Here is a 10,967-nt window from a genome sequence, read left to right as displayed (position 1 = left end):
AGCCCCCTCCTGCCTCCTCCCCCTTTCTCCCCGCTTGGCAGCACGTGGGTCGCATGTCAATCGCGATGATGTCATTCCCTGGCAGCCCCATTACGTCACCCCGGCAGGGAATCTGCCCTCCGATTGCTTGAGTCAAACTCTCCCGGGAGGGCGCTGACCAATGAGGACGCGCGTCCGGGCGCAACCCAGCTGCGTTAACCTTCGCAGTGCTGGTGTGGGAGCGCCCCTGCTCTCACCCAACCCTGTAGCACCCTGCGGGTGAGCCACGCTCTCGCCACCCTTCCTGGCCCTGGGCCTGCCAGGAGGGTGTGCAGCCGGGCGCCCTGCACAGGTGGACCTGGTGCAGCAGCGTTCTGGGTGCCCAGTGTTCCCCCTGCACCCTGGCTAGGACCACGGACCCTGACAGGCTCCTGACTGGGGCTTGTGCGCTCACACACTTGTGCATGCACAGACAGCTGCACACGTGTGCGCTCAGACATATAGCACCAGTGCACACGCACATTGTACTGATCTAAATAGGAGAACCCCACTTGCTAGGCTGCAGGAAGTTCCATAGGAAGAGATGGACCTTTGGGGTTGATCCGTGATCCTGGGAGGGGTGCAGTGGCTGGGTCGCTGAACATGGCACCCTCTCGCCATGCTGCGTGGGCTCTCTCAGCCTTGCAGGAGAGGGAGGTGCAAAGACCTTTGCTCTAGCCCCTGTGCAGCTCTGCCGGAGGGAGCAGCGATGGTGAACGCCCAGGGCATGTCCGCTAGCCCTGCTCAGAGCAGGCAAACCCACCTGCCTTTGATCTACCCTGGCACTCCCACTGGCAGGGTGCAGTGTCCACTTGGCCCAAGTCAGATCCAGAGTAAGAATCCAGCTCACTCACCTGACTCCCCAACCCTTGCTCAATCCAACAGACCCCAGCATCCCCCCCACCCATATAAATCACTTCCTCTCATGGTGTCTCAGGTTCCCCATCTGATAAAGGGGATAACGACACACACACCCAGATGGCTGGTAAAGCTGCCAACTTTGGAGCAGAGGGGTTTTCAGTTCCTCGGTGCTGGGTAGAGGTGGGGGGGGATATTTCACACAAAAAGCAGCCAGACTTTTTACCAAGTGCATAACAAGGTACCAAATGCTGCAACGCACAGAAGGTTCCTCTAGTCACCGAAAGTCAATTCCCTCCAGCCTGGGGGAGGAAAATTCCAGCTCCAGCCGCAGCCCCCAGAAGGTTATCAGAATCTCACCATCACCCCCACCCTGCTCAGCTCCTCCACCTCCCACAGCTGGTCTGGCCTCAGCTGCCTGCTAACTGGGCGAGTGCAGGAGAAGCAGTGAGCAGGCTGTGTGAGGAGAGATATGTGGGGGGGTAGCTGCATAGGCTAGAGGGCTGGGGGGAGGGAAGGGGGGGCGGAAGGGGACATTTCCTGCCACGGTTTCTATTTCCTTGGCAGTATGTCTCCAGGCACACTCCTTTTCCTTGGGATTGCCTCCTTCCCTCTATCCATGTCTTGGGCTGGGACCCCAGGGTGCTGTCTGGACTCCATCGCAAACCATCCCACACCGTGTCCCCAAGCCCATGGTGATGCGGTGCCCCTAGCCACGGCAGAGGCTCAGGTGCGAGCCAGAGCAGCCCCACACACTTACTTGGCTCCAGCACTCAGGAAGCGGCTCTTCTTGAGCACAGCAGTCAGCATCCTCCGAACCAGAATGAGTCCGGGGCCGTGCGGCCCGCGCCTCAGTGAGCGGCACTCACTGCCCCTGCTGGGATGGTGGGGCCCTGCACTCAACCGTGGGGGCGCCTCCCCCAGCTGGCCAGGGAGGCCCTGCACACACTTCTGTGGCTTCTAATTCCTACAGACACTTCAAAGAGCTGGAAGCATTAAGTGAGAGGGGGAGGAGGGACCAGGAACCCATGACATCATCCCCTCCTCCCCAGCCTGCTCCCCACAGCTCTGGCCTCAGTGACTCAGGGAGAGACACTTGCTCTCACTTCCCCCCACCCCCAGACCACAGCCAGCAGCCTGAGGAGGAAAGGAAACCAGAGTTGTAATCACACAGGGACGGCGCTTCCTCAGTGACAGCCAGCAGCCTGCCCTGCATCGGCCATTGCTGCGCCTCCCCTGGGCTGGCTCCTCATGAGGATTCACAGGCCTCCCCTCTCTCGGGCTGTGCAATGGCACTGCTGGCACACTCCTGCAAACACAACACCAGCCAACCCACTGGCACCCCCACTGTTCCATGCATAACATCAGCACTGACGTGTGCAGCTTCACTGTCCAAATGGACATGGCCCTGTTGCCACCCATACACGCCCTCCCACATCTCTGCTCCCATTTGCAACAGCACTGTGCATGCACATGCCCTGCCTTCCAGCATCACAGCTCACCCCCGCCCACAAACTCACGGTGTCCCTGCCAGTGCACCCAACCCCATTCGCGCATCCCTGCAGACGCATGCACACCCTCTGGCATGCAGATGCACAAGTGCACACCTGCCAAGTGCAGAGAGCCCTGGGGCAGGTCCCAGTGTGTGCACTCCTAGGGAACTGGGCTTTCCCAGCTCCAAAGAGCCCTGCTGTGCTGCACGTGCACTGGTGCTAGCAGCGATTCAGTGGCTGGCTGCGCTGCTGTCAACAACGCTCCAGTGCAGCTGCCAGCATTAACCACTGTGCTGTCTAAGCCTGCTCACAGGGGGCACCATCACAGTGCCAGCACGAGGAGGGCACCATCATGACTTCCACCCCCAACCACCTGCCCCCTCCCATGCCCCCCATCAGACTGAAGAAGAAACACCTGCCGACCCCCTTGCCTGGGCAGAGGGGGCTTGGCTCTGTCCTGGCCCCAGTAAGCCTAGCAGACTGCCCCCCACTCTGGGGACTCCAGCGCACAGGATGTGATGCACAATCCACCCCTCCCCTCCGTGGCTCAGGCTTAGCAGGCACACAGGCTAATGAGGAGCAGATGGCCCCGTTCACATGCTCTCCAGCTGCTGCTGCTATTAATGGCTGCCCAGTTGCAGTAGCGCATGGGGCTGTGGAGTGCAGAGAGCAGCCCAACGTCCCACAGAATCTGGGTCGCTCCCAGACAGACTTCTGAATGACACCACTGTGCCCCAGGGACAGGCCAAGGGGTCAGCTTGTTCTGCATTTGTACAGCACCTAGCACAATGGGGTCCTGGGCCATCTCAGGCTGCTAGGCCGCTTCACCCCAGCTGGGATCCAGCTGCAGCAGCAAATGCCCCTTCACCCCTTCACCCCGGCTGGCCTGTCCGAAAACCTGGCATGTCTGGGGCACCTGGCTCGGAGGGCAGCCCTCTCTGACTGAGTGCTGGAGAGGCTTCAAGCCCCGCTCAGTGCACAGGGCTCCCACCTGTGGCTAGGCCACAGGGCAGTCTGGGTGACATGGCCAGTGCTGAGGGCTGGGAAGAAGCCTGCAAAGCAGGTGCTGAGGGGAGAGAGGAGCCCAGGGAAGCAAGCAAGAAACCAAAGCAGACTGCAAGGGTCACAGGCTGCTAGGGCCCCAAAGCTCCATCCCCAGCCTGGCTCTGCAGGGCTGTGGGGAGAACTGCAGCCCATCCTGGGAATGCCCCACCCCAAGTCTAATGGCTGGCTGGGACCAGGGCTAAGGACCCAGGGAGTTGTGTGCCAGAGGGGCATTGCAGGTGTGTGTGTTTGTATATCTGTGCAGGACATTGTGTGTGTGTGTGTGTATCTGTGCAGGACATGGACTCTGTGTGTGTATGTGTATCTGTGCAGGACACTGTGTGTGTGTCTGTGCAGGATGTGTGTGTGTGTGTGTGTGTGTGTATCTGTGCAGGACATGGACTGTGTGTGTGTGTGTATCTGTGCGGGACATTGTGTGTGTGTGTGTGTGTGTGTGTACACACATGCGGCTACCTTGACCGGGAGGTGACACCAGTGTCTGTCCTTAGACTTTTAGCCTTGGCCAGGCATGGCAGGCCCAGCGCTGGGGAGCGCAGGCCAGAGAGCTCCATGCCTGCCCCGCGTGGCTCCTACCTGAAGCAGTCAGCATGCCAGTCAGCGTTCAGGGCCTGGAGGTATTGCCCATCGTAGATACTGTGGCCACAGCTCGCACATACAGGCAGGTCGCTTCCTGCAGGGCACAGAAGAGGCACAGGCTGTCGCACCCCCATGCGAGGGCACAGCCAGCCCCGGCAGAGCCAGTCTGGCTCGGGGAGCCCTGAGGGCCCTTCTCCCGTGGAAGCCCAGCACCTAATTTCACCTGCCTGCATTGAGGCAACTACGGAGAGAGACATGCGTAGCAGTGGGAGCTGGTGGTAAAGGGACAGGACAGGGCAGCAGGACTCCTGACTTGGGGGGACATAGAACATCCCCGCCCTGCTCGGTGCCTCAGTTTCCCCAATCAATGAAAGGGGAATGTGACGTAGCGACTGCCTGGCAGGCTATGCAGGATACGGCGAGCCTTGGTGGAATGGCACTGGAAACGGGCACACAATTAGACCCACAGGCCCCTGTGCCAGGAGCACCAAAACTGCTACAGAGCAGGAACAACTAGGCCGGGCACATCCCCCGTCACACCTGAGAGCCCCCAGCCCGCCCACCACCGGGACCCATCCCCTTCCTCACAGGGCCTGCACTGACCCTCCCCCACTCCCACCTGCCCAACACCAGGACCCACAGTAACTCTGAGCCTCCTCCCCCCATCACATGGACTCGCACTGACACTCAACCCCGCCACACACCCCACCATCCTGTCACTGCAACACCTACTGACCCTGACTCCCCTCCCACACTGGAACTGCAGTGACCCTGACCCCTCCCCCCACTGGGACCTGCATGGACTCTGATCCCCATCCCCTAGACCCACACAGGCTCTGACCCCCCATCCCCCACTGGGACCCACATTGACCCTGACCAAGCCTGGCCTCTGGCCCGGGGGAGGCGCAGCACAAGCCAGGCATGGCCGTGCTCTCCCAGTCGCTGCTCTGTGCTCCCCACTCACCTTGCCTGTACTTATTGATCCCCTGCTGGTTTCTAGAACAGGGGCTGGGGCCCCACACCAGCCACAGCCAGAGCTGCCCCCTCCAGTGCCCATGGCCTGTGCTGGCAGGGCAGAGCAGGGCTGGGACAGAGTCACATCGGGGCTCAGGCGGGGGCAGGGTGAAAGGCACTGGGCGCGTGGTGTCTGGCAGGGGTCAGGACTGTGGCCTGGGCCAGCTTGGGGCCCTGGGGAGCGGTGGGCTCCCTGGCGGTGCCAGCACTGCCTTGCGTCCCCACGACTGCTGCTCGGTCTCCTCTGACTGGCAGGTGCAGGGGCAGGAAGAGCAAGTCCAGAGCTCAGGGGAGAAAGCAGTGGAGGCCGCTGGTTTGGGGAAGGTGGGGGTGGGGGCCCTGCTAGCCCTGAGGGGTGAGGGAAGGTTGTGAGGAAGATGCTGTGAGGCAGGTGACTCGCTGTGGAGGGGAAGAGCAAAGTGCATGAGGGGGAGGGAAGGAGGAGGTGAGGATAGGATGAGGCATGGGGGGTGAGGAGGATGAAAGGAGGACCTGGGCAGCGAGGAATGTGGGGGAGGGGAGGACCAGATAAGGGGGTAAAGGACGAGGTATGGAGGGGGGAGAAGGAGGGAGGGAGGGAGGAGATGTGGGGTAACAAGAAGATGGGGGGCAGGTCAGCAGGCTGAGTATGCAGGGTGTTAGTGGGCGCAGGGGGGCCCGCTGCCCATGGTGAGCCAGGAACCGCTCCCCAGCTGTCAGGAGAGAGGGCCCCGGCGTGGGGGCAGTGGAGGCCCACAGGACTGAGTCCTGGAAGGGCGTAGGGAGCCCGGCTCCGCGGGGGGTGGAAGCAGAATGGCTTGAAAGCGGAGCTGCGGGTGGCAGTAAGGTGATAGGCTGCATGGAGAGGGGCCATGCGCTGGTGTGGGAGGCAGGGCAGCCAGGACAAGAGGGAGCCGTTAACCACCAGGATCATCTAGGCCAGGCCAGGGTCTGCTCCCTTCCTGCTTTGGGAGCCAGGCCCCCAGCTCACAGGGGGAAAGGAGCCAAGGGGCTGTGACAGGCCACGCACTGAAATGATGAACCCCCAGCAGCCAGGGAACAGCTGGCAAACGGCATCACAAGGGGCTGGGAGTAGGGTGACCAGATGCCCCGATTTTATAGGGACAGTCCTGATATTTAGGGCTTTGTGTTATATAGGTGCCTATTACCCCCCACCCCCGTCTCAATTTTTCACAGTTGCTGTCTGGTCAGCCTAGCTGGGAGTTGGGAGCAAGGGACCTTTGATGGGAGGGTTTTGGTGACCCCCAGAGGGCCAGAGAAAGGCCACTGATGCCCCTGAGAATAGAAGCGGGGATGTAGAAAGCTCCTGCCCAGCATGTGCCCCCTGGCATGGGGGAGGGCTCAGGCGCCAGGGTTACTAGCCCCTGTGCTGGAGGATGGGAACCCCAAGCCAGGGAGAGATCAAGGGTGAGCGCCTCACTGCAGGACTGAGGGAGCAGCTTCTGGGGCCCTGGCCAGAAGGGAGCAGGGCTGAGGGGCTCCTCGTGGCCATGGGCTGCTGACTCTTCGCCCTCTAGCCCAGGGCTAAGAGCTGGCCACCAGCCGCCCCCGGAGGGCTGCCTGCCTGCAGTGGGGCAGGAGGCCGGAGGCCTCCCCTGTATGACAAAGGGCCCGCCTGGCCGGGAGCGGGGGCACGGTACACCAAGTCGCGTCAGTGGGAGCCCCCTCTGCACCTGCCCAGCGACGTGTCAGAGCCTGGGCTGCCCGCCCGTCCACACCCACTGCACCAGGGGAAGCGATTCGCTCAAGGTCACAGCGAGCCCCTGCGGGCTGCGAACGGGACCCAGGAGTTCGGGCTCCCGGGAGCCCCTGCGCCAAGCGCTGGCCCAGGCTTCCTCCCTGCGGGGGAGCGCTGGGCGCGCCGGCAGCCCCCGGCCGGGCTGGGAGAGGAGCCCGGGCGTGGGGATGAGAGGAGGCTCCCGGCAGCCGGGGCTCCCGCATCTGCAGAGGCAGCGCAGTGGCCCCAGCCCAGGTACGAACCTTCGTCCTCTCCCATAGGCTCGTCCCTCCAGGTGCAGCAGAGGAGCATCAACCTCATCCACGCCGCCGGCTGGCCCTGGGCACGACCCGCGGCGCCGGGCTCCGCCGCCTGCTCCGGCTCGGGGCGCGTCTGGCTCGCAGGCAGCGAAAGGGGCAGGGCTGCGATGGATGCTCAGCGGGAGAACAGGGGCTGGCCGACCGCACAGCATCCCTGGGAAAGCAGGAGCGAGAGCCGCCGCCGCGCCCCCAGCCCTGCAGGCGGGGGAGGTGGGCAGGAGCGAGCCAGGCCGGGCAGAGTCCTGTGAATCCCAGTGCACCCGCCTCCCTCCCATGAACCCTTAGACAGCCCGGCCCAGCTCCTGGCGCTCCCAGCCGCAGTGACACTGAGCAGGGATCCCCCTCGAGGAGGGGCTCTGTGCGGCTGGAAGGCTTGTCAGAAGTTGGTCCAGTAACAGATAGACCCCGGGACCCACAGCTACAGCAGCAGGGCCGGCTACTGTGGGGCTGGGTCCCCCCATTGTCACTGACTGCGTGACCCTTGGTGAGTTGTTCCAGTGGTTGATTACCCTCCCAGGTACACATTTACCCCTCCTTTCCAGTCTGAATTTGGATCGGGTTACACCTTTCTCTGCTAGATTGAAGAGCCCATTATTAAATATTGGTTCCCCATGTAGGTGCTCACAGACTGTAATCAAGTCGCCCCTTATGTTAAATAGATCAAGCTGCTTGAGTCTCTCACTAATCTTTTAATCATTCTCATGGCTCTTCCCTGAACCCGCTCCATTTATCAACATTCTTTTTGACCTGTGGACACCAGAACTGGACTCCCGTGGATTCCAGCAGTATCAAATACAGAGGTGAAATCCTCTCTCTGCTCCTACTTGTGATTCCTGTTTAAACATCCAAACATCGCATTAGCCCTTTAGGCCACAGCGCAGCACTGAGCGCTCATGTTCAGCAGATTATCCACCATGACTCCCAAGTCCTTTTCAGAGTCTCTGCTTCCCAGGCTGGAGCCCACCCCGACGGTATGTCCGTCATTCTTTGCTCCTAGAGATATAACTTAGAGAATTTTTTCACTTCAAGGTCCCAGAAACAAAGGCAAGGTTTTCATCTCGAGGCCAAAAGACCAAAAACATCAAGACACTTGATCACGGCCTTGGATAGACCAAGAGACTACCTACACTTGACCAGAGCCATATTCAAATGCACCCAGCTTACCATGTGATCGAGATCACTCTGTATCAGTGACCTGTCCTCTTTGTTATTTACAACTCCCACAATTTTTGTGTCATCTGCAAAGTTTATCAGCGATGATTTTATGTTCTCTTCCAGGTCATTGATAAAAATGTTAAATAATATAGAGCCAACAACTGATCCCTATGGAACCACACTGGAATCACACCCGCTCAATGACAATTCCCCATTTACAGTTACATTTTGAGACAGTTTTTAATCCATTTAATGTGTGCCGTGTTAATTTTATATTGTTCTAGTTTTTTATTCACGTCATGTGGTACCAAGTGAAATGTCTGAAGAAGTCTAAGTATATTATGTGGACACTATTCCTTCATCAAGCAAACTTGTCATCTCATGGGGAGCTGAGGGACAGAAAACTTAAGTGATGGCCTCGGATCACACAGGGAGTTGGTAGCAGGGTAGGGAATTGATCACAGGTTGCTGTTCAGGCCTTGGTCACTGGCTTAACCACTGGACCATCCGTTCTCTCTTTATGACCCTCCCTTTTGCTGTAATGCAGGCCATAGAATTTCATGCAGGAATTCCTATATCCATAAGAACAGCCATACTGGGTCAGACCGAAGGTCCATCTAGCCCAGTATCCTGTTTTCCAACAGTGGCCAATGCCAGGTGCTTCAGAGGGAAAGAACAGAACAGGACAATTATTGGGTGATCCCTCCCCTGTTGCCCATTGCCAGCTTCTGGCAAACAGAGGCTAGGGACACCATCCCTGTCCATCCTGGCGAATAGCCATTGATGGACCTATGCTCCCTGAATTTATCTAGTTCTTTTTTGAACCCTGTTATAGTCTTGGTCTTCACAACATCCTCTGGCAAAGTTCCACAGGTTGACTGTGCGTTGTATGAAGAAATACTTCCTTTTGTTTCTTTTAAACCTGCTGCCTGTTAATTTCATTTGCTGACCCCTAGTTCTTGTGTTAAGAGAAGGAGTAAATAACACTTCCTTATTTACTTTCTCCACACCAGCCATGATTTTATAGATCTCTATCATATCCCCCCTTAGTAATTTCTTCTCCAAACTGAAAAGTCCCAGTCTTATTAATCTCTCCTCATATGGAAGCCGTTCCATACCCCTAATCATTTTTGTTGCCCTTTTCTGTAACTTTTTCAATTCCAATGTATCTTTTTTGAGATGGGGCGATCACATCTGCACACAATATTCAAGGTGTGGGTGTACCATGGATTGATTTAGAGGCAACATGATATTTTCTGTCTTATTATTAATCCCTTTTTCTTAATTATTCCCAACATTCTGTTAGCTTTTTTGACTGCCGCTGCACTTTGAGTGGCTGTTTTCAGAGAATATCCACAGTGACTCCAAGATCTATTTCTTGACGGGTAACAGCTAATTTAGACCCCATCATTTTATATGTAGCCCAATAACTTCTGGTTGAGCTAGAGCGTATCTTCAGACACCCGAGTTTGATTTAATGACTTCAAAGGAGCCCAACCCCCAACACGCTGAGCTCTTTGGATTGTGGGTGCAGCACCCTTTTGAACGCTCGGGGCAGAGGCTGCAGATGGCCAGCATTTGAACAGCTCACTCGCTCTCAGCATTGGGTTTGGCAGAGGGCTGCACTGGGCATGCTCACAGGTCAGGTAGAGTCACAGTAAAACACATAGCAAGCCCTGCAGCTCAGGTGCTAAGGGAGCACAGGATATTTGTAGGAATGTGGTTGTGGTGTAACGGAACTCCTGCAAGGCCCAGGGAGTTTGCAAAGAGCTCAGCAGGGATGGGAACCTACAGTACAGTGGGTCACTTGTTACCTAGCAGCTCTGTGTTCTTGGGGAACCAGGGCGCAGTATTCAGCCTGTCTGACTCACGAAAGATGTTCTCCCCTCTGCTTGAACCAAAACCGATCAGAAGAAAGACTTGCTGAAAAGGCCGTGGGAGACACAGCTAACCCCCTCTGGACAAGGGTGACAGGATTAAGGAAACCCCCCAGCCTCATTTGCATTGAAGATGGGACAAGGAGGCATCTCCATTAGCATACAGAATGAAGAACAAGTATCAGGGGATAGCCGTGTTAGTCTGTATCTACAAAAACAACAAGGAGTTTGGTGGCACCTTAAAGACTAACAGATTTATTTGGGCATAAGCTTTCGTGGGTAAAAACCTCACTTCTTCGGATGCATAGGCTATGCACCAGACTCCTTGTTGTTTTAGAATGAAGAACAGAGATTCCAAGGCAAGAACCGCACGGAACTCTGGGACCAGAAAGGCAGGGAAGCACTGCATGCTGGGGGATCTCTGCTCCAGATGTTAATGAACCCACGCTTGCACACACCCAGCTCAGTAGTTATCGGACCAATTCTAGTAATAAACCCTTTATTGGTATCCAAAATAGTGAAGCTGCCTAATTGCATTGTGAGCTCCCTGGAAGGAACACCGCCCATAGCCAGGAATGAGCAGTTCCTATTGTCTAGCCTGAACAAAACAACTCTGGTATACTCCCTTGAGCCATCAGTTCACCCATACACAAATCTAGTGTTCTCCCTTGAACCATTGTTCTTTCCCTACAAAAACCCCTACCCATGCTCAAGTGCTCTGATGCCTGGATCCAAAATCTGCATCAGTTCCATTGGGACTTCATCTTCTCCTGACTGATCGTGGGGGCTCTGCCTGTCTCCAGCACTCCGGACCCTCAGCTACTACCACCACCTGGGACCCTCGGTTGATACAAGCTTCACGGAGTGGTGAGAA

General features: G+C 57.3%; 1 protein-coding gene across 1 annotated transcript in view; it reads right to left on the bottom strand.

Moving 5' to 3' along the window:
* Positions 1–7,075, bottom strand: part of LIMK1 (LIM domain kinase 1) — a 39,564-nt gene extending 32,489 nt beyond the window's left edge. The window contains exons 1-2 of the mRNA XM_026658525.1: positions 7,005–7,075; positions 4,008–4,104 (exon numbers count right to left, since the gene is read on the bottom strand). Of these exons, the coding sequence (XP_026514310.1) occupies positions 4,008–4,104; positions 7,005–7,062 (155 nt within the window). The 5' untranslated portion in view covers positions 7,063–7,075. The remainder of the gene's footprint in view (positions 1–4,007; positions 4,105–7,004) is intronic.
* Positions 7,076–10,967: the final 3,892 nt, after the last annotated feature.

The sequence above is a fragment of the Terrapene carolina genome, unplaced genomic scaffold, assembly GCF_002925995.2.
Source record: "Terrapene carolina triunguis isolate 2854851 unplaced genomic scaffold, T_m_triunguis-2.0 Scaffold454, whole genome shotgun sequence".
Lineage (NCBI taxonomy): Eukaryota > Metazoa > Chordata > Testudines > Emydidae > Terrapene > Terrapene triunguis.
The sequence above is the reverse complement of the archived record's forward strand: the minus strand, read 5'-3'. Positions and strand labels throughout refer to the sequence as shown.